This window comes from Saccopteryx bilineata, chromosome 2 (assembly GCF_036850765.1).
Source record: "Saccopteryx bilineata isolate mSacBil1 chromosome 2, mSacBil1_pri_phased_curated, whole genome shotgun sequence".
Lineage (NCBI taxonomy): Eukaryota > Metazoa > Chordata > Mammalia > Chiroptera > Emballonuridae > Saccopteryx > Saccopteryx bilineata.
The window spans coordinates 293374593-293396899 of NC_089491.1; the positions used below are offsets into that span (position 1 = coordinate 293374593).

Here is a 22307-nt window from a genome sequence, read left to right on the forward strand (position 1 = left end):
CTCTGACCCAGAGCTCCACGTTATAAGTGGAGGAGAGAGGAGAAAATTTCTTCATTAGTTTCTATTTTTCACTAAATTAGTGAAAGTAGCTTTAAAATAGTGTTCCTACTTCCAGAGCAAGCAGGCGGTCGTGGCTGCAAGGGCAGGACTTTGCCTCGGTTATGCCTGGCATCCACATTGATCTTGAGTCCTTCTTATCATTGAATAATTTTATTTCATTTTCTTTTGGTTAATGCAAACAGAAAATCTGTTTCCAATGGCTGCTTGCCAGCACTCTCTGGACGATGATTCATTTAGTTCTTGGTTGACACGCAGAGAAAGTTTTCCATTCCTGCTTGTTTACACCTCTGCCTTCGCTGTGCCGTGTGCTCCGTCCTTGGCGCCCCTTCCCAGGGAAGGCTGTGCTGGAAGGAGACAAGGTGCTGACACTCCAACTGGCCAGTTATTTTTGCTTTTCTTTCCCTGTCATAGGAGCTCGCAGTAATCAGTGCCCCTCCGGGTTTGCCTTGGATTCAGTCGGACCCTTTTGTGCTGGTAAGTATAGGAATAAATAATGCATTTTGGTTTATGTTGAAATGTTAATAATGGATACCATTTAATGGACGTCTGTTGTCATTTTGCTAGAAATTTAATCATCACAAGAGTCTTACCCATGTCCCTTTTACAGCTGAAGAAACTGAGTGCCTAATGTCACTGAGCTTTCAAGCAGCAGGGCTGGATTTGAACTTGAGACACAAAGCCTGTGCTCTTTCCCTTTGTCTGAATCGTGTGTGTCAGGGATCACAGTGAAGTATGGAGGTGGAGCGAGCCCAGGGGTCACACTGAACTCTGTGTGACCGCTTACTTGCCATGGCTATGTAACAGTAATAATTCAACTCGAAGTCACCTAAGCCTAGAATTGCGCAATCATAGGATAGGGCGGGACTGCGAGCCCAAGATTAATGACTAACCCAGCCTGGTCTCATCCAAGCACCAGCATAGGACAGTCACAGAGAAGTAAACAGCTGAGTCAATGGCTCGGGAGCTTGAGTTGCATACACCATGCCTTCCTTTCACTGGTAGGCGATGTAGTGCATTGTGTTGGTTAAAGGTGGTCTTTAGAAATTATACTGCCTAGGTTCAAGTTCCAGCCCTGCCAGTAATGACCTCTGTGACCTTGGGCAATTTACTTCACCTCGCTGTTCCTCTGTTTTATCATGCAAATGAAGATACTTACCGTACCTCCTAGGTTGTGAGTGATGAGCTCAGGTCTGTAAGAAGAGGTTAGATCTGGTAAATGGTTGTTAGATGAATGGTTGTTATATCTTAGTTATCATCGTCATTGTTTTAGAATTCATCTAAACATCTGTGCACTGTCAAGGATAATTTGGGGACCCAGAATTAATACTTATTCAGCATTTCCATTTTGTGGCACTTAGAGCATTTTTTGTTACATGTGACTCCATTCATTGGCTTCCCTGAGCACCGACTTGAGTAACTTCTAGAAAGGAGGGGGCTTAGGTACTAATCGAGCCCTTTGTTTCTTCTTTCAGATGAAGACGAGTGTGCAACAGGGAAGCCCTGCTCCCATATCTGCCACAATGCCGTGGGGACCTATTACTGCTCCTGCCCAAAAGGCCTCACCATAGCTGCTGATGGAAGGACTTGTCAAGGTATCTGCTCACAAAGCTAAGTGTGACGGACAGAGTTCAGCAATGGTCGTGACAACCCCAACCTGGGAAATGTGTGGTGGACCAAGGCTCTTCTGTTCTACTCCTTTCTGTCCCATTTGGCAACAGACAGAAAAGAGCTTCATGAGGCTGAGAAAGTAAGAAAGGGTTTACCGCGCTGTGTGCACAGCGCCTCCACGCCGGCCACTTCATACGGGTACCCACGGTGGCTCCCTCGGGGCCCACGACGCTGTGAGGAGAGAGGCTCAGCACTGCTATCGTACTCACTTTACAGTGAGAAAACCAGGGAAGGGCTTATAAAGAATTTAAGTGAATGGCACAATCCTAGCAGCACTTTGGGAACATTAACAAAGGAACGTTTTCCTATTAGACACTAGGTATGCTTTAAAGTTAAAACTGTGTAAGAATATAGCTTTGTAATTAAAATTGATGAAAAGAGGAAAGGGTTTCTGCCTCTCTGCCCAAGGAGGTCCCCTTGTAAATGTGACAAACTATAGAAATGATCCCTAAAAATATAGTCTTACCCCCTTGTAAATGGGAAAGAGAGAGGGGAGGGGAGAGAAGGGGAGAAGAGTAACTTTTAAGGAATATCCAGTAGGGATTGAGCAGCACCTTATATACACTATTTCCTTTTATTTTTAAAAAATGTTTATGTATTGATTTTTAGAGAGAGAAAGAAAGGGAGAGAGACAGAGCAAGAGAGAGCGATAGACAAGCATTGACTTGTTGTTCCACATATTTATGCATGCATTCGTTGGTTAATTCTTGTATGTGCCCTGACCAGGAATCAAACCCACAATCTAAACATGTTGGGACAATTAACAACTGAGATACATGGCCAGGGCTTATTGAGAAACAGATATGATTATCCTTATTTTGCCGATGAGAAAAATGTAATCTCAGAAAGGAGAAGTACCTTTTTTAAAGCCCCCTCATTTACAGGTGGTCCAGTGGTTGGGTTGGTCTGTGAAGATACCACACTATGCTGCTGTGAGTTTGTCAGCCATCTAACCCACCTGAAATGACTCAACCAAAAACATCAGCCTTTTTGCTCTTGTCTGTTTTCTGAATGCTGTGGCTTGCTTTTCTTACCCCATTTCCCAGCAGGTTCTTAGCTTGGTTTCTTCAGCTCACCTTGGTTGAATGACTCACTGTGTTGCAGATATTGATGAGTGTGCTTTGGGTGGACACACCTGCCATGCTGGTCAGGACTGTGACAATACCATTGGATCCTATCGCTGTGTGGTCCGCTGTGGAACTGGCTTTCGAAGAACCTCTGATGGGCTGAGTTGTCAAGGTATAAAAATGGAGGCTCTTGCTTTATCTTGTCATACTAAGAACTATGCCTCTCTCCTTTTTGAATCATTTAAAATAAACTCTTTTATAGATTGAGCTTCCTGCTGAGGTCTTTAGATGTCAGATTCCATGGCTATTTCAAATATTTGCAGCACAGTGGTTTTGAATAATAACATTTGCTTGTTATATTTGACAGAGGGAATTATACAGCACGATCTACTAGAATCTACTTTATAAAATTCCATTGCATAAGACTACAAGAATATTTATTGCAGGACTTTTTTTATACACTTGATTTTTTTTAGAGCAGTTTTAGGTTCACAACAAAATTGAGTGAAAGATAAAGATATTCCCCATTTACCCCCTACCCCAACCTCAGGCCTGGCCTCCCCCACTGTCAGCATCCTGCACCTGAGGGATACATTTTTACCAAGGACTAACCTATATTGACACAGCATTATTACCAAAGTCCACAGTTTACATTGGGAGTCACGGTGTTATACATTCCATGGGTTTCCTCCCTGTCTTTTCATGACTTAAAAGCTCATTTCTTTTTAGTGCTGAATAATGTCCCTTGTCTGGAAGTACCATGGTCTGTTTGTCCATTCACCTACTGAAGGACATCTTGGTTGCTTCCGAGTTTTAGAAATTATGAATAAAGCTGCTATCAGGATTTTTCATGGGGGCAGAAACAGGGCCTACAAAACTGAATGCCTATATGAATTAATTATGGTACATGCAAAAAACAAACCATTGTGCGGCTATTATAAAAAGTAGAATGGAGCTCAGTTATTTGGCTTAAAGGAGCCTCCATGAGGTGATGTGGACCGAGAACACCAAGATGTAGGGAAGTATCTGTAACTTGTGTAGAAAAGATTATATGACTAGTAAACAATCAATAACAAAGAAAGAAAGAATGGATTTATATATTTAGATAGAGATCCATAGGTGTACATGGAAGAGATGTTATTATTTACACTAGAGTATTAATGCAGGTTGGTTTTGGTGGGCAAGGAAGTACAAAGGGATAAGGGAGTCCACGCAAAAGAGGGGAAAGCACATGAAAAAAAATCTAAAGTATATGATCACATTTCTGGAGTTATATTAACATGTGAAGATTTTGAAAGATTGAATTAGAAATTCTCAAGTAGAAATCAAGTACAAAGTAAGACATTGGCAGTCTCAAGTTTGGGAAGGCAAGGTGAGGACAGGAAGAGCCTAAACACAGTCATTGTTGTTTTGAAGAGTTTGGAATAAAATGATGGAGAAGTCGAGAAGTTTGAAATGAGGATAGGCCTAAGAAAAAGATTTTGTTAGGATAGGAAGAATTTGGTTCTGTTTCTAGGGTTATAGGAAAGGTGACAGTGAGGAGAAGGCCTTTAAAAGGACACAAGAGGAGGGAGTTTTCAACTGGCTGCACCCCCTCGTCCCGGTGAAGAAGGAGGAAGTAGGCTGCAGAGCTCGCACGCACACTGAAACAGGGGACTTGCTGGAATGGGGGAAGAGTTCTCTCTTCCTCGGCGACTGGAAGGAAGGAGAGAGGAGAAGGGACAAAAAACAGGCAGTATACACGAGCTTGGGGCGTTCATCCTGCACTTTTTCTTATCCCACTGTGATTCAGATGGTGTTTGGGAGGGTTATTTGGCAATAACCACAGACAGAGCTATGCACAAGGCGCTACTGCCAATGAGGCACAAGGTGATAAAGACCGGCCTCAGACTAATAGCAGCACAAATGGGGCCGAAAGGTCAATTGCAAAATATATTGCAGAAGACCTTAGCTTTCATTTATTTTGTCCTATCTTCATATTCCAGTCTGTCAGTAACATTCCAGGGCCGAAACTTCCTGGAAACAGGAGTGGGAGCCATGTGGTAAAGTACTTAAAAGTAGAGGTGTGTTGTGTCAACATAGTTGTGAGTCACTAGCAACCATCTATCTCTGAGGAGTAGCGAAGAGAGATACTGTCTGTCTGGAGCAATTCATTCTGTCAATTATCTAGCAAATGATATGAGAGCAATTATATTAAATGAGCTTTAGGGAAGATCTTAAATGTGATAATTATCAACGATTATTCAAATGTTAAACATTTGAGGTAATTAATCCAGTTTCCTAACAGAATGTAATGAGAGTTTTGTTATTGAACAGATATTAACGAATGTCAGGAGTCCAGTCCCTGCCACCACCGCTGTTTCAATGCCGTAGGAAGTTTTCACTGTGGGTGTGAGCCCGGCTATCAGCTCAAAGGCAGGAAATGCATTGGTAAGAAAGGGCTTTGACTCCAAAAATGTAACATCTTTGTAACTTCTTAAGGCTATCTGATCCAGTTCACATGCTGTGCCCTGACCCTGACTTACAGAGAGAATACCTACCATGCATCACATATCAGATCCATATAAAAACAAATGGGAGCAAATGTTATATTTTATATTTTACAGGTTTTACTTTCTAATCACATAACCGTTTTTAAACACTTCCCCTATTATATATATTTACCAATTCTTTTTCACAGAAATATAATACATATATAATATATACATATATAATATATATATAAAGTTATATAAGATATGTACATTTTATTTTTCTAGGAGGAAAAAATGGTTGGTATGGCTACCAGCTCTGTGAAGTGTTTTCTGTTTTTATTATTGTTTTAAAATTAAGCGGGTTACCTACCTTGTTGGATTTAAACACTTTAACTCTACATGATGAGTATGCAATCAACATCTCTATTAGTTTATACCATCCTTAAATTCCAAAAGTATAATTTCTATGGAAACGTTGCAGAAATCATCTTCTCAATCTGCACCCCCTTTGTTCTTTTATGAAGACGTGAACGAATGTCGCCAGAGCGTGTGCCGACCAGACCAGCACTGTGAGAACACCCGTGGGGGCTACAAGTGCATTGACCTCTGTCCGAACGGAATGACCAAGGCGGAAAATGGGTCCTGCATTGGTGAGTGCCTGGCCATTTCAGTGACTGAGAGCCATTTACCATTGACAAGCTAAGGAAGGCATCCATTTTTTTTTTTTTAATTTTATTTATTCATTTTTAGAGAGGAGAGAGAGAAACAGAGACGGAGAGAGAGAGGAGAGAGAGACAGAGAGAGAGAAGGGGGGAGGAGCTGGAAGCATCAACTCCCATATGTGCCTTGACCAGGCAAGCCCAGGGTTTCGAACCGGCGACCTCAGCATTTCCAGGTCGACGCTTTATCCACTGCGGGAAGGCATCCATTTTTAAAATCAATGATGAGAGTGAATTTCTTCTAATAAGGAAAGATTTCTTTTTCCATAGGTTTTTTTTTTTATTTCCAATGTCTAGTATGTGTCTTGGATTTGTTTCAAAATAATACAAGAGTAAGGGGAGGGCGTAGATATACATGAAGGAACCCTGATCTTCCGTTGGTACTTGCTGAGGTCTGTGGATGTTTAGCATACTGTTTTTTAAAAAAAACTTGAAAGTTGGACTATGAGATTCCTGACTCTTTCAGCTCTATGGATATAGGCAAATATTGTTCTTAATACCTAAGAATGGTATAGTCAGAATATATAGGCCGCTATGTGCAATTATAAATATTTTTAAGACAGTTAACTCTAATTATGTATAAGATTAATTAGAAATGAGATGAGCTGAAAGATCAGAGGACTGTTTGAGAAGGTGCAGCAAAAATACAGCTTAGTGGACAGGAATGTGGGGCTCTCTGGATTTGATTGAGGAAAGTAAAGTCACCCAATCTTGAAAATGAGGGGGTAAGTTAAAAATAATTCTGATGTTTGCAGCCTGCTCAACTGAGGAGAAAGAATTCTGTGACCATAAATAAGGGAGTAATGATAAGAGACTGGGGACATGTTGAGTTTGAAGTGATGACTAGCCAGAGCTAGAAACATGGGACTGCAGGTAAGAAGCGATGTAGTACTGTTGCTCTACATATACATCAATAAGCTCACGAGATGCACTAATATAAACGGCCAAAGGAAGAGAAGGGGGAAGGAAAAAAAAAAGCTGAGAATAGAAATCTTTCCATAAAGAGCAAGGAGCAAGAAGAGGAAGAGTAACCATTTTAATAAGTGGCAGAGCTAAGATTTGAACCCAGGTTTTCTGACTCCAGGTCTCAACCACATGGTGAGAAATACAACCTTGGGCAATTCTAAAGAATGTTCACTTGAAATATTAGGTTTTGAAAGAGGAAATGTTACTACTTTTTATTGCCTCCATGTCTGTAGATATTGATGAGTGTAAAGATGGGACCCATCAGTGCAGATATAACCAGATTTGTGAGAATACAAGAGGCAGCTATCGTTGTATATGTCCGAGAGGTTACCGGTCTCAAGGAGTGGGAAGACCCTGTATGGGTAAGTTCACAGGAACTCATATTGAGTAGTCAAGTTACTCCTATGGTTACTGAGCCTTACCAGCTTGAGTAAGATCACTCTCTATCCTCAAATGCTTTCTCGCTACAGTTAGATTTGGAAATTGGTTTAAGTAACTCAGAACATAATTTGAATAACAGTTGACTCTTGAACAACATGGGTTTGAACTGCACAGGTCCACTTATATGTGGATTTGTTTTCAATAACTAAGTATGGTGTCAGATGGGTATGTGATTTATCAGGATGATCACTTAGTAAGGTATATAATGTCTAATCACTGGGGTGGGGTACACACATGAAACTAACATAATATGGTATGTCAACTGTAATTGAAGAATAAAAAGTGATTAAAAATAATAATAATAAATAAATATACAGTCAGCCCTCTGTATCCCTGGGTTTTGCATCTGTATATTCAACCAACTGAGGATTGAAAACAGCACTTTCAATCTGTAGCTGGGAATTTGTGATGTGGAGGGCTCTAGGCATGCTCTCTGCCATTTTATATAAGGGACTTGAACATCCATGGATTTTGGTAGCCACAAGGTCTTCTGAACCAATCTTCCTGCAGATACCAAAGAATAATTGAGTTTTGTGGGAGTCAAAAGTTATACACAGGTTTTTGGCTGCGTGGGGTTGGCATCCCAAACCACCACGTTGTTCAAGGGTCAACTGTGTGTCCAAGAGACTTCATGTTGTATTCAATTTCCTCTAACTTCAAGTAATAATAATAATTATGGAGTGCTTACTGTACTCCAAATATGATTACACATATCCAAATGAAGTTCTGATAAAATTCCCATGACAATTTAATTATAAAGATGATCTCATTGATTATCATATCTTTATGCACATGGCATAAATGTTTGCATAGATATATTTAATTTAAATATGGGGTATACTTGTATGTAATATGAAGGTTTAGGTATGGTGGATTAAAATGTGAACACACAATTTGATAAGTATTACTTTATTTACCATATACAGTGTTTAGTGCTTATTTTATGCCATTCCCTATGCTAAGAATATCTCATTTAATTCTGCCAATTGCCTGTTTCCATCTTAGTTATACTTGAATATAAATTAAGGCAAGTAATTGATAATAAAAAATATCTGTCAGCAGGTCACCATATGCTTCTTATTAAATTAATGCATTTATAATCAAGAAACTGACATAGCAAATTCTATTTCTCCTCAGGATATTTAAGTGCAGCAGAAATATTGTGTGGGCTTTTAAATATTGGCTTCTGTTTGCATGCCCTGCTTTTGAAATTGATTGCCTTGATTGTCTACTTAATTATTTATAGTAATTTCTCCTGTGAAGATTCAGTTCTGTCTTTATACAATACCTAGCATAGTACTTTGTACATAGCAAATGTTCAAAGTAATACCATTACTAGAAGAAATAAATACTAATATATAAATACTTTTAATAGCAAAAATGCATATTATTTTTGTGTCCTATTTACATATTTTAATTTATATATAATTTAACATATTGATCAGTCATAACAGAGACCTAGCAGAGTGAAATGTGTTTATTTGTTCACTAATTTGACCTGAAATTGAACAGCAGGCACTGGACTAGGCCATAAGTCAATGAAGACATTGGGGCCATTGCCTTACAGAGATTAAAAATGTTAATTTAAACTTTTTCCCACTAAAATAATTTTTAAAGCAAAATATTCTACTTCTATTTTACTTACTTTTTTTTATGTCACTTTGGTAATGCATTAAAGAATTTGGTTTTGATCTCTGGTTTTTATACAGCTGTCCCATTGACAAGAAAAGTCGCAGAGAATGCTCTTTGTTGACTTTAGAATAGAAAGAAAAAATAACTTTTTAAAATTGTATAGACTATAAATTTATAGCTTAGTGAGAAATTATTCTATCTTTATGTCCTTTTTATATTTTTGTAAAAAGTGTAATTGGCTTGATTGTTAATGAATAATTATTGATTCAAAAGATACAGAAGAAAATGTTTGTAGTTGTACCAATATTCTGGCATCTGAAATATATAAATGTATGAAAAATGACTAGTATTGACTAGTGGTCAATACTATGATTAAATGTAAACTAGTAATGTGACTGTTCTTTCCTCCACCAACAAAATTAAGGTCTAAATTAGCTTTTGAAATCTAGCTTTTCTGAATTTATGACCACATTTTTCATATGACCCTTAATATTCCTACTGTGCATGGGAAGCAGTCTTCAGGGAAAGTCACAAAATCTTTCTGTAGATTCATAACTGAATGAGTAAAGCTTTCTCAGAAGTTCACAACAGTTGAGAAATGACTGTATTCCTGGCTTTGGAGGGTAACATAATGTCTTCTGTTTGTTTCACAGACTGATTCTTTATTCCTGTGTTTTGTGTGTGTGTGTATGTATTTTATTTTTTTTCTCTTTTTTATGTATCATGGCACACGAGCAGACATTAATGAGTGTGAACAAGTGCCTAAGCCTTGTGCATATCAGTGCTTCAACACCCCCGGCAGCTTCAAGTGTATCTGTCCACCAGGACAACATTTATTAGGGGACGGGAAATCTTGCGCTGGATTGGAGAGGCTGCCCAGTTATGGCACTCAGTACAATAGCTATAACCTTGCTCGGTTCTCCCCCGTGAGAAACAACTATCAACCTCAACAGCATTACAGACAGTACTCACATCTCTACAGCTCCTACTCAGAGTATAGAAACAGCAGAACATCTCTCTCCAGGACTAGAAGGACTATTAGGAAAACTTGCCCGGAAGGCTCTGAGGCAAGCCATGACACATGTGTAGGTAAATGTCAGCCATATTACATTTCCTTTCTATGGGCTCCCTGACGGGCCAGTCTCAGCATGTGTGCAACACCTGTGATAGTTTGGGTGCAGCAAACGACATCTCATCTCAAATCTGGGATGACAAAGTTTCAAGACATTTACTCTAGCACCTACAACTATTACAAATTTTATTTGAGTAAATGATGTATTTATATGTGTGCATTCTAATAACTTGCTGTTTTATATTGACAATTCTTTGGGCACCCTGAAAGTGGTACTAAATCTAATGCTATGTAGTAATAAATTTCAGTGGCATCCAAAATACGGTTTTTAAAAGGAGAATATGCATACTGCCACATAGTATGATACTATAATTATGGCTATATCTGACTGATGCCAAAGCAGTGATTAAAGTGAAAGTTCAAGCTACTCAGTTAACTTGTTCTATATGACAACCAACACTGTGTTGATTGTTGTCCCACACGCCCGTGGAATTTTTCAGTTTGATTATGTTGTGTCTATATATTGCCACTGAAGACATCATGTGAGCCAGGATGAAATTAAATTGCTTCCATCACTCTAAAGAATGTGCTTTCAATATCTTTATCTAAACTCACAAGTCTGTATTTTCATTTGTTTGTGAAAGGGAAGTGAAATTTCCAGCTCAGAAATTGAGACTTTGTTTTCTGTTAAGTTGCAAGGATTACCATCTGTCATTCATTTAAATCAGTTTCCTGTGAGTATTCCCAGCTTGCATGTCATTGAGCTATGCAGCAAGAGGAATTAGCAAACAGGAATCAGCCCCGCTATTGGTTAGATGAGTAAAGAAAGCAAAGTGGAGGAGGAGGAGGGAGGCAAGAAGGAACGAAGAAAGAAATTCTGTTTAAATTTCAGAGACCTCATGCCAGTCTTACTTTCTCGCGTTTGTCTGAAGTGTTCTACACTTTGCTTATCCTCTCCTAAATGTGCTTCCTTTTAAACTAAATATGCTTTCTGTTAAATTTTTTTAAACGTTTTAAAAATCTCTTCTCGTGCTAACATTAGTTTTTGTCATTTCTTTTTTTACCTTCTCCAAGCCTGTTCTTACATCGCTATCTTTTTGGATGTACTTCCTTGGTCACTCCTGAGGAAACCAGCTTCTCATATCACCTGTACTCAGCTGGACCCTCAACCACTCTGGGTATTTAAATGTTGACCTTTTTCCTTTAGGTCCATGTTTTCCCAGGACTTTTCTGTCTAAATGTCCCTATGTACCTGAATCTTAATAGTATATGGAATCTTTTCCCTGTGATCGGCTTCCTAGATCTTTGGACAGTACTAGTTTCTCTTACTCCTTAAACTTCAAACATTAATGCATTTATGAACAGTTCTCTACATTTCATCCCATATGTGAAACACTCCTCAATTACTAGACTTGTGGAATTTACTGTCCTTACTAGTACATCAACCACCACTCCTAACCTGCTCCACACCGCTCTATTGCTAATTTTTCATGCCCATAGTTTTGACCTAACTGTTTGTTAGTTAAAACTTTTCCCTATTCTTTTATTGACAGAATTAGCGTCTGACATTTTGTCTTTCACAATTTCTTCCAAATTGTCAGTCTTTATTTCCTATTATCATGCCACTCTTTGCTTTCATTCTGGATACATTCTTTTCTTCTCTTCTACCTTTGTTCTTCTGCCCAGAAATCTCTGTTTATGCTGTGATAAGTGGATTAAACTACACCCATTCACACACACTATACACCATCTAGCTGACTTCTCAATCATTTGAAAGCCCAAGTCATTTTAAGAAAGTTTTCCACATTAATAGCCCAATTCTCTTTCTTTATCACTATCTATGTCCTATGGTTTCATCATAATAGAATCCTATAAATGTTTTCTGTGTCTCTGTGTTTATATTACACTAATATTTGTTTACAGGAACTAATCTTCCCCAAACCATCTACTGTTTGAGGCAGCTACTGCTTCAGAGGGAGGACCAATCTTGGAGAATCTAAACTTCTTGAAATAGTTAATTACTGTATGTTTATTTCAGTTTTATTTGGAGGCAATTAAGAGGCTTGGACATTTAGAAATATTTTTTTTAAATATAGTGGGTATTTTATAGTGTTGGTACTAATAAAGAAATTTACACCAAGATTGCAGACAGCTTTGGAATTACGTGATGAGCAACTTACAGTAAACACCAAATGCCTTTAATTAGCCATCTGGGATAGATAACTTACAGAAGATTCAAGTCAACACTATGGAATCATGTTAAAGGAATTGATTCCAAAGTTCCACAGGAAAAATGACGATTGCAGTGCTTTCGAATATAGAAATCATGTTAGAATTCATACTCTGGCAAGCTGGATATTGACTGCCTGGAGTTCACCGTCACTTACACTTCTGTTATTTTAGGTCAGAGCAGATTGTAAAGGGAAAAATAAAAGTAACTCGCAGGAGTTCTGGAACAAATGCTTTGGTTAACTAAAATAGGACAAAAACACTGACAAATATTTGACGAGTGTTTATCATTAACAGGTTTTGAATCATGCAATTATATTCCAAGCATATGCACAATATGTAAAATATGCAGATTTTGCTCTGAGACATCTCCCAGTGTCCAGTCTGTCTTCTCTTTGTTTCCACCTGACATGACATCTACTCCGAGTTCCTGCATATCCTCCTCATCATTCTTCCACTGGTTGGCGTGAGCTCAGGGACTGTCAGCAGATTTTAATACTAGGCAAAACGAAACACAATTGGGACAAGAAATCTGAGGCCTCCCAAAACACATCTCATGCTGAAAGCAAATAACAATTTTTAATTATCTGCTAGTCTTACTCTTCTTTTTACTGCTGTCATATTGGCTTTGTTTAATAATAGCAGGCAGATACCTCTTTATAGTTTAGAAAATGCTTTCACATCTATTCCATACCTTCCAAAAACCTATAAACTAGGGAAATTGTATCAGTGACTCCTTTTGGCAGAAAAATCAGCTGGGATCTGGAGAAGTTCTGTATATATACATGAAGCTACCATTAGGACTTTGCAAGTGTATAAATTTTGATGAATATTTTTATCACAAAAATTAAAGCACCTCCACTTGATAATGCAGTGTGTGCGGAAGCTGTGCATGGATTTGGGGTGGGGGCAGGTGCAGAGAGAGGAAGAGGGAGGGGCAGCTAAAGTTTCTGTTTTCTAATTACTCTCCATAGAAACTTTATATTTTAAGTGAATTCTATTATTCTGTCAGGAGTTAGTATTTTGGTGGTTTAGGATCTTGTACAAATTTGTTTTGTCTATCACTCTGGTCTTAATTAACTAATCTAGAAATTGGCCATCTGGGGGTTTCAGCTTATATATGTTTATACACAGAAGAGATGTTCATATTTTATAAAAAATAGTGTGGTTTATATTGGACTCCATTAAACACAGACCCTAATATAAAACAGCTCTGAGCATTTTTAAACGGATGAGTATTCAATCACCATGGAGGCTTTCTGTTGTATATCAACAACTTGTTTATTGTTGGTTCTGCCACAGTGTCTGCCTTGATTTTGCACAGCTATCCACTCTGCTTTCTTCTTACACAGATATTGATGAATGTGAAAATAGAGACACCTGCCAACATGAATGTAAAAATACCTTCGGAAGCTATCAGTGTGTGTGCCCACCTGGCTATCAGCTCACGCTCAACGGAAAGACGTGTCAGGGTGAGGCCATGTGTGGTTGTGGTTTCTTGCTGCAACTTGACTTAAAACCAACATAGGAGAGCATGAGAAATGAAATCTTTTCATTTTTGAATAAATATAGTCCCCTTGCTACTTCCTTTTCTACCTCATTCATTTTATTCTGACTTATCTTTAAACATCGTTTTGACATTAGGAGAAGCAATGAGAAAGCGTATAAGCAAAGGAAATAGCTGAGAAGCATTTTTTGGTATTATCTCGCTAGAAGGACCAAGAACGCCTAAGTCAGTGAATCTCATATGTCTTTAAAACTTAATAAGGATAGATCTCTTCAAACATATTTTTTTTAACAGTTCAGCTAATAAGGAAGTTGAAAGGAGACAGGTGCTTAGTAGATTTATTTCAGTGTTAGGTATTATTTTCTATTTGGGCTTGGAGGTCAGTGGGTAAATAGATCAAATAATCCATTCATTAGTGGAGTCTACAGATGATGTAAAACAATTATGTTCTAGCACTGCCAGATGCAAAAGGTTCAAACAGATGAATAATATGCATTTTTTCCCCTTTGAGATATTAGATTCTAGTGGAGACAAATAAAAACATAACAATGTACAAGGTTATAGGTGCTGTAACAGAGTTTGGGACAATGTATAGTGATGTGAAAGGGGCATTGTAATTTGATGATGTACATTATATTGTGATGTATACTTAGATGAAAGAGAAAAAAAGAACTTGTATAAATCTTGAACATCTTCTAAGAAACCTTCTCAATTTCATGGTCAAAATCTGAAACATGAATTCTGAGTAAATTAGCTTCCACCTTATATTCATTTCTGTCCTGAGCAGACCGAATCCTTTCTAAAGTACAGCAAATAAAAATCTCTAAAAGGGAGCTCTCAGTAGCAATTGAATTTGGACTTCTTCCCTCTCTGTGAGATTCACAAGAGACTTGCTAAGATGCAGCTCGTGGAAAATGTGTCCAGAACGGACAGTGGCTTTCCCTTAGTTCCCCTGATCATCCCCACCCCTCGCCCACCCACTCACCCATTCACACTCCTGACAGCCCCCACCAGATCCTGTGGGCTGCAGGCGGAAAGTAAACACACCCTCGCTCCCAGCCATCAGCCACCAAACATTTATAAGAACCTGCCCTACGATCTGGCTGTGACATCTGTCACCTATTGATCGGCAGGGTTGATTCGGCTGATCTGGCTGGCTAGGTGGTGTCCCCTTCCTCCCTCACCGCTCCATGTGTGTCCCTCCCGAAGGTGTGCGCTCGGTCGAAGAGGACGACCTTCCCCGATAGAGAGGACCGTTCTTCAGTGCAGGCATCCCCAAACCACAGCCCAGACCACTAGCCGCATGCGGCCCCCTGAGGCCATTTATCCGGCCCCCACCTCTTTCATTGGTGGTCAGTGAGAGAAGCACTGTATGTGGCGGCCCTCCAACGGTCTGAGGGACAGTGAACTGGCCCCTTGTGTAAAAGTTTGGGGACCCCTGGAAGGGTATACAAGTAGCTGCACTCCCCTGCTAGAACCTCCAAACAAGTCTCAAGAACCTGCCCTAGTCAGAACATTTTACTGAAATTTGTAAAAACTGGAATAACATATTTACTTTATCATCTTATGTTTTTCCAGAATAACTGTTATCTCATTTTATTCAGCCGTACAGATTTGTCCAGGGCAATGAGTTACACTCATTCTACAGATAATGACACTGACTCTCAGAGTGATTATGTGAGGCTCCATGTCCTAGAACAGACAGAGCCATGGTAGGAGTTGATCGCAGACCTCGGAAGGTCTAGAATAGTCCTTTGCTTCCCCTGTGATTCGGTGAACACCAGGGTTATTGTTCTGTGGCAGAAGGGTGAAGGGCGAGCATTTACACTGTCCCTGTGTTATAACTTTCCCCAGTTCTTCAACCTAGAAATCCTGAAGAAGTGGCAAAGCCCAGCACTGACACTGACTCCCTGCAGGGCACCATTCACTGAGAAAGGAAGCAGGGTAGATATGGAGGCATTCTTAATAATCAGAAGCCCTTAGCCAGTTTTTTAAGGGTAATATTATGTCCTCTTCTCATTTTCTTCTTTTCTTAATTATTCCAGTGTTTTGTTTTGAGAGAGAGAGAGAGAGAGAGACAGGAACACCAAGCTGTTCCAGTATGTGCCTCGACCAGAAAATTGAACCGGCAACCTCTGTGCCCCTGGACAACATTCCAACCAGCCGAACAATCTGTCCATGATTGATTTACAGAGAGACAGAGAGGAGAAGGGAGAAAGGGAAGGGGGAAGGGAAGCATTCATTTGTTGTTCCAGGTCCTGGCCGGTTGGCTTAGTGGTAGAGCGTCGGCCTGGCATGCAGAAGTCCCGGGTTCGATTCCCGGCCAGGGCACACAGGAGAGGCGCCCATCTGCTTTTCCACCCCTCCCCCTCTCCTTCCTCTCTGTCTCTCTCTTCTCCTCCCGCAGCCAAGGCTCCATTGGAGCAAGGATGGCCCGGGCGCTGGGGATGGCTCCTTGGCCTCTGCCCCAGGCGCTAGAGTGGCTCTGGTCACAGCAGAGCGACGCCCCAGAGGGGCAGAGCATCGCCCCCTGGTGGGCAGAGCGTCGCCCCCTGGTGGGCATGCCGGGTGGATCCCGGTCAGGCGCATGCGGGAGTCTGTCTGACTGTCTCTCCCCGTTTCCAGCTTCAGAGAAATACAAAAAAAAAAAAATCATTTGTTGTTCCATTCAGTCGTGCATTCATTGGTTGCTTCCTATGTGTGCCCCAACCGGGGATTGAACCCGCAACCTTGCCATTTAGGGACGACACTGTTAACCGACTAAGCAACCAGCTGGGTCCTATTCCAGTATTTTCAATTACCCTTGTCATTCATTCAGTGTAAAACATCTTTCAACTTTCAGTTGTGCTTCAGAGAGTGGAAAATAACGTGAGGAAATCAGAAACAGTTATCATTTGTAATGTTTGCAATTTAAAATCGTTGCATATATTTGTGGTTTTAAAAAAGACAGAGAAAACAATTATGCCCTTTAAAGAAGTCTTTCCTCAAAAGACTTAACTTGGAGTCTTTTTATAGCTTTAGAAAGTGTTTGAAGTATTTATGTGGAACAAAAGACTACTTTGAATTCATGTGTGCATTTTTTTATTCATTTTTTTTTTTTTTTTAGAGAGGAGAGAGAGAGGGAGAGAGAGAGGGAGAGAGGGAGAGAGACAGAGAGAGAGAAGGGGGAGGAGCTAGAAACATCAACTCCCATATGTGCCTTGACCAGGCAAGCCCAGGGTTTCGAACCGGCGACCTCAGCATTTCCAGGTCCACACTTTATCCACTGCGCCACCACAGGTCAGGCAACGTGTGCATTTTGAAGCTTTATACATTAGTGGTAGAAATATCAGTAATACGAGGGAAATTGGAGTGAATTTGACTTTAAATAAGGACAGAGGCTCTAGTCAAAAGTAGAAGTCCCCTGGCCGGTTGGCTCAGTGGTAGAGCGTCGGCCTAGCGTGCGGAGGACCCGGGTTCGATTCCCGGCCGGGGCACACAGGAGAAGCGCCCATTTGCTTCTCCACCCCTCTGCCGCGCTTTCCTCTCTGTCTCTCTCGTCCCCTCCCGCAGCCAAGGCTCCATTGGAGCAAAGATGGCCCGGGCGCTGGGGATGGCTCCTTGGCCTCTGCCCCAGGCGCTAGAGTGGCTCTGGTCGCAACATGGCGACGCCCAGGATGGGCAGAGCGTCGCCCATGGTGGGCGTGCCGGGTGGATCCCGGTCGGGCGCATGCGGGAGTCTGTCTGACTGTCTCTCCCTGTTTCCAGCTTCAAAAAAAAAAAAAAAAAAAAAAAAAAAAAGTAGAAGTCACCAAACACAAAAAACACACCCAATCCTGATTTGCCCAAGGAAAGGCAAAGAGAAACTATGTTTGTCCTAAATTATTTTTAACATAGCCAGAAGCACTTGGTTAAATGCATTCATATGTTCTAAAGCTATTTATATAAAATTTTTTCAGTTCATCTTGGTATTTTTGCCTTGTAGCAATAATGTTTATATCATAAAATGGCTATACTTGAAGTTCTATCCTAATAATTTTCTTATAATGGTCCATAAACACCAGACATCACCACGTTGTCAGTTAACAGAAGACAGCAGGATTTCTCCATCGTTTTTGGCTTCCTCTTTTAAGGCCAGTGAGTAGAGAGAGATTAGAGTGAATGCCTGTCTGGTGCCTAGTCCTGGGGAAAGAAGATTAGACAGATGACAAGGAGGGTCACTACCCAGAAGCTCTAATACTTAAGAAAGCTTTTCTATTGTGAAGCTAAGGACAAACACTTTGTATATGAGATCCTGACATTTGTTTACAGATTCCTATGTAGCTAATGAAAATGTGTGATAAGGTAGTTGTTCTCCTTCTGCACACCAGCGTGTGTCCAGATGCTGGTCTCCATGCCACCATCCTCACAGGTCCTTGAACCCCTTGGCCTCCATGTTTCTTCATGGGTTTATTGTAAAAATTACAGCCAAAATAGAATTTGGAGGCTGGGCATGCAGGGAATGTGTTTTCACGAGAGAGAAGAAGTTGAGGCTAATTGAATCTTTCACATTTCTCTAGAGGGCTGTTCACTTCACATTAAGGCCATCTCATTTTGTAAAGCTGATGAAGCGCTTCTGACAGATAAAATCATAATCAGGAACTGCTTCACAGAGACAATAGGAAAGACGTAACTGAAATTAAAATGGTGCACAGTCTGTTTTATTCCAGTGGGAAAACCAGTCCTAACATAAAACTAGTAATAGGAAGCACATTGTCAGCACATCTACAGAACTACAAAGTCAAATAAGTAAAAAATAAATAAAAAGTCAAGTAAAAGATGTATTCTTTCTTTCCAACCCAGTATTATTTTATGTTGTGCATGCGTGCCATTCAGTTTAAAGTAAATAATTACATTTTCTATCATTTCCTCAGAAAACAGAGTATATTTGAAACCAATCTAAACTCCTAATTTTTGAGACAAATGCGAGTGGTAAATAAATCACAAATAAAATTTCACATTTCTTGCCCATGCTTAATACACAGTAGTCCCTCTTCTCCGTAGTTTCACTTTGTGTAATGTCAGTTGCCCAGAGTGACCACGGTCTGATAATGTTAAATGGGAAATTCCAGAAATAAACCATTTGTAAATTTTCAATTGAGCTCCATTTTGAGTAGCCTGATCAAATCTCAAGCCATCCCACTTCATAGTGCTCAGGACGTGAATTATCCCTTTGTCTGGCATTTCCACATGGTGTCTGCTACCCACTCGTCAGTCACTTAATAGCTGTCTCAGTTATCAGAGAGAGAGAGAGACCACATTCACGTAACTCTCATTACAGTACATTGTTAGAATTGTTCTATTTGATTATTAGTTTTTGTTAATTTCTTACTGTGCCTAATGTATAAATTAGACCTAATCACAGGTATGTATGTGTAGGAAAAAACAGTATATATAGGATTTGACACCACCCGTGGCTTCAGGCGTCTATTGAGGATGTAGGAATATCTCCCCCGACTAGATGATTATTGTCTCTTGGAAATTCTTCTCTCCTTTCTCTTTTTTACTAGCTCTATTTCACGCTATTTAAGAATCCACAAAAGAACTTCACAACTTTAATCCAAGTCCAATATAGAGACCATTATGCAGATAGCGAGTCACTGACTACTTTGAAATGACATCATAGTTACACTTGCCCATTTGTCTTGTCACCAATTCCATGATAGAAGTGTGTTTAATCTTTAGGACCTACTGCTTCAGAGAACTAGTTTGGGTCCAATTAATTATATTTGTTCCCTCCTATACATCAGGATCTATGTTTATTCAAATACTGAAGGAAGGAGTATTGTTACAAGTACTTATAAGTAGCCAATTGACTTAGACTATCTCTAAAGTAATTAGTCTTCACATTTTTGCTTATCTATTCTAAAATCTGAAAGCCGTATATACTTAATTCATAACTTTTAAAAAATAACATCTAAAGTTTATTATTGTGTTTGAGTCGTTACAAGGGACATGAATCCTGGCGTTGTTGTTTAACATTCACGTGCTTTAAATACCTTTTTATCAAAATGTTGGCACTGCAGACGACTCACTCAGTTAATGGAGGCTAACCACTGTATAACTTAAAAGTCTGGACTGATTGTTAAACCAACCAGATTGAAAAAGTCCAAGATCGTTTTTCTATTTAAATAAAAGTGTTGGTAGGTGCTTCCATGACAACCAGCTCACTTCTGAAATCTAATTTAAAAAATAAAGTGGGCTAAAACCATTGGTTTGTAGCCATGATGAAATAAGGCTTGTCACCATTAATATGTTCTCACCCTGTGTATGCTCCTTGAAGCATTTTATACCCCGCTATCATAAAAAGACTAGGGATTAGTGGAAACCTTTCTTTAATAACGCAAAAGGATGTAAGAGGGGAGTGGAGAACTCCAGGCCACAGGGAAGTTCTCAGGTGGATTGACTTTAGCAAGAACTTGTGAAAAATGAGGATCTGGATGGAAATGGACTCCCTGAAATACTGCTGGAGAGCTTTCACGTACCACCCGGGGAATGCAAATGCCACAGTCTAAAATTACTCCTCTAGCCTGACCAGGCGGTGGCGCAGTGGATAGAGCGTCGGACTGGGATGCGGAAGACCCAGGTTCGAGACCCCGAGGTCACCAGCTTCAGTGCGGGCTCATCTGGTTTGAGCAAAAAGCCCACCAGCTTGGACCCAAGGTCGCTGGCTCCAGCAAGGGGTTACTCAGTCTGCTGAAGGCCCGCAGTCAAGGCACATATGAGAAAGCAATCAATGAACAACTAAGGTGTTGCAACACGCAATGAAAAACTAGTGATTGATGCTTCTCATCTCTCTCCGTTCCTGCCTGTCTGTCCCTGTCTATCCCTCTCTCTGACTCACTCTCTGTCTCTAAAAAATAAAATAAAATAAAATAAAAAATAAAATTACTCCTCTAAAGTATGGTGCTTAGCCTTGTGATCTCAAAATCCCTTAAAATTTTTATTGAACTCATAGACCCTCATCCCCAAAAATCCATCCATCTCTCTCTCTCTCTCTTTCTCTCTTGTACACACACAACACAAACATACACATACACACACACTTTGATTCACAGATCCTTTGATGATTAAATATGGATCCCAAGTTAAGAATCAAGGCTTAAAAATACTCATTTTCAGAAAGCTCATAAAAAGTTTTCTTTAGATCTGTCCTTAAAAAAAATAAAACGAGAGAGGAAGAGAAAGAGAGACAGGAACATAGATCTATTCCTGTACATGCCCTGACCAGGGATCAAACCAGCAACCTCTGGGCTTCGGGACGATGCTCTAACCAACTGAACTATCTGAACTATCTTGATATCTTAATTCTAGTGATTTTATTTTATTTTTATTTAATGACTTTGTGAAGAACATTTTATTTGCATGTTTATCCATTATCCTGGGGAGAGCTATTACCCTAGGAAGAACATCTCAATGTCATAACAACTGAGGATACATTCTGCACAGTGCAGATTTGATCAAACTTGATCATGGCTGTTACTTGGGTCATTTCATTTGCTCCCGTTTCTCTGTATTCTGTCTCTCTCCAGAGATCTGAATGACCTATACACTGTCCTCTGAATTTATTACTTAACTCCTTTATTTTCCACTACCTCCCTCCTACCCAACAATTTGAACTTATAAAACAAAATATTGATAATCACTCAAGGTTCACAAGTATCTTTTAAATTTTTAGCTTGTTTTTAGTAAATTTAAAGTATTGTTTGCTTTACAAACCTCAAAGATGGAGTTATATTCCGAATATAAGAAACACCAGAGAGCTCCTAATAGCCTCCCTTCTACTTTTGTAGTGCTCATTTTTCTGTCTTTTCACATATGTTTAAAAAAATAAGATTTATCCTCAAAGCAATCTGAGACATAGCATGCCAGGTGTGAGGATCCCCACTTTGTGACTATGGAAGCTTAGGTACAGCTACCGAGTTCATTCACGGGGAGGAGAAGACCAACCCTTGACAGGCCGGTCAGATGTCCACACCCCCCGCCCCGATGGCCTGTTCTGATTGCATGGCTGACTCCGCATGTCCCTTGTGCTGTTGCTAGATGTTGACGAGTGTCTGGAACAGAATGTGCGCTGTGGGCCGAACCGCATGTGCTTCAACATGAGAGGGAGCTACAAGTGCATCGATACGCCCTGTCCATCCAACTACCAGCGGGATCCCGTCTCGGGGTAGGTCTTGCCTTCCCTTCCCGGATGTGCGTTTGAACACCCTTCTCCCCCTCTCTCCTTGACCACACACCCTGTCTGTGGTCATGTGTAACTCACAGGAAGTCATAACCCAAGGGGAGATGGAGTAACAGTGTGTTCCTACTTCAAAGAATGGGCAAGAAGTGAACTCATCCTGCGGCTCCCACTGCAGCCTAAACTCGCTTTGGGCTGCCAGCGTCTTCCGGAGCAGTCACCCCAGCACGTAATCCGCTGTGCGGCTTCTAGAATTATCTCAGCAGTGAGCG

General features: G+C 40.2%; 1 protein-coding gene across 1 annotated transcript in view; it reads left to right on the forward strand.

Moving 5' to 3' along the window:
• The window catches only part of HMCN1 (hemicentin 1), a 431303-nt gene that overhangs the window by 406363 nt on the left and 2633 nt on the right, over positions 1-22307 (forward strand). Inside the window, exons 98-106 of the mRNA XM_066261348.1 lie at positions 472-534; positions 1533-1652; positions 2833-2967; positions 5112-5225; positions 5794-5919; positions 7188-7316; positions 9766-10116; positions 13681-13800; positions 21897-22023. Coding sequence (XP_066117445.1) covers positions 472-534; positions 1533-1652; positions 2833-2967; positions 5112-5225; positions 5794-5919; positions 7188-7316; positions 9766-10116; positions 13681-13800; positions 21897-22023 — 1285 coding nt within the window. The remainder of the gene's footprint in view (positions 1-471; positions 535-1532; positions 1653-2832; positions 2968-5111; positions 5226-5793; positions 5920-7187; positions 7317-9765; positions 10117-13680; positions 13801-21896; positions 22024-22307) is intronic.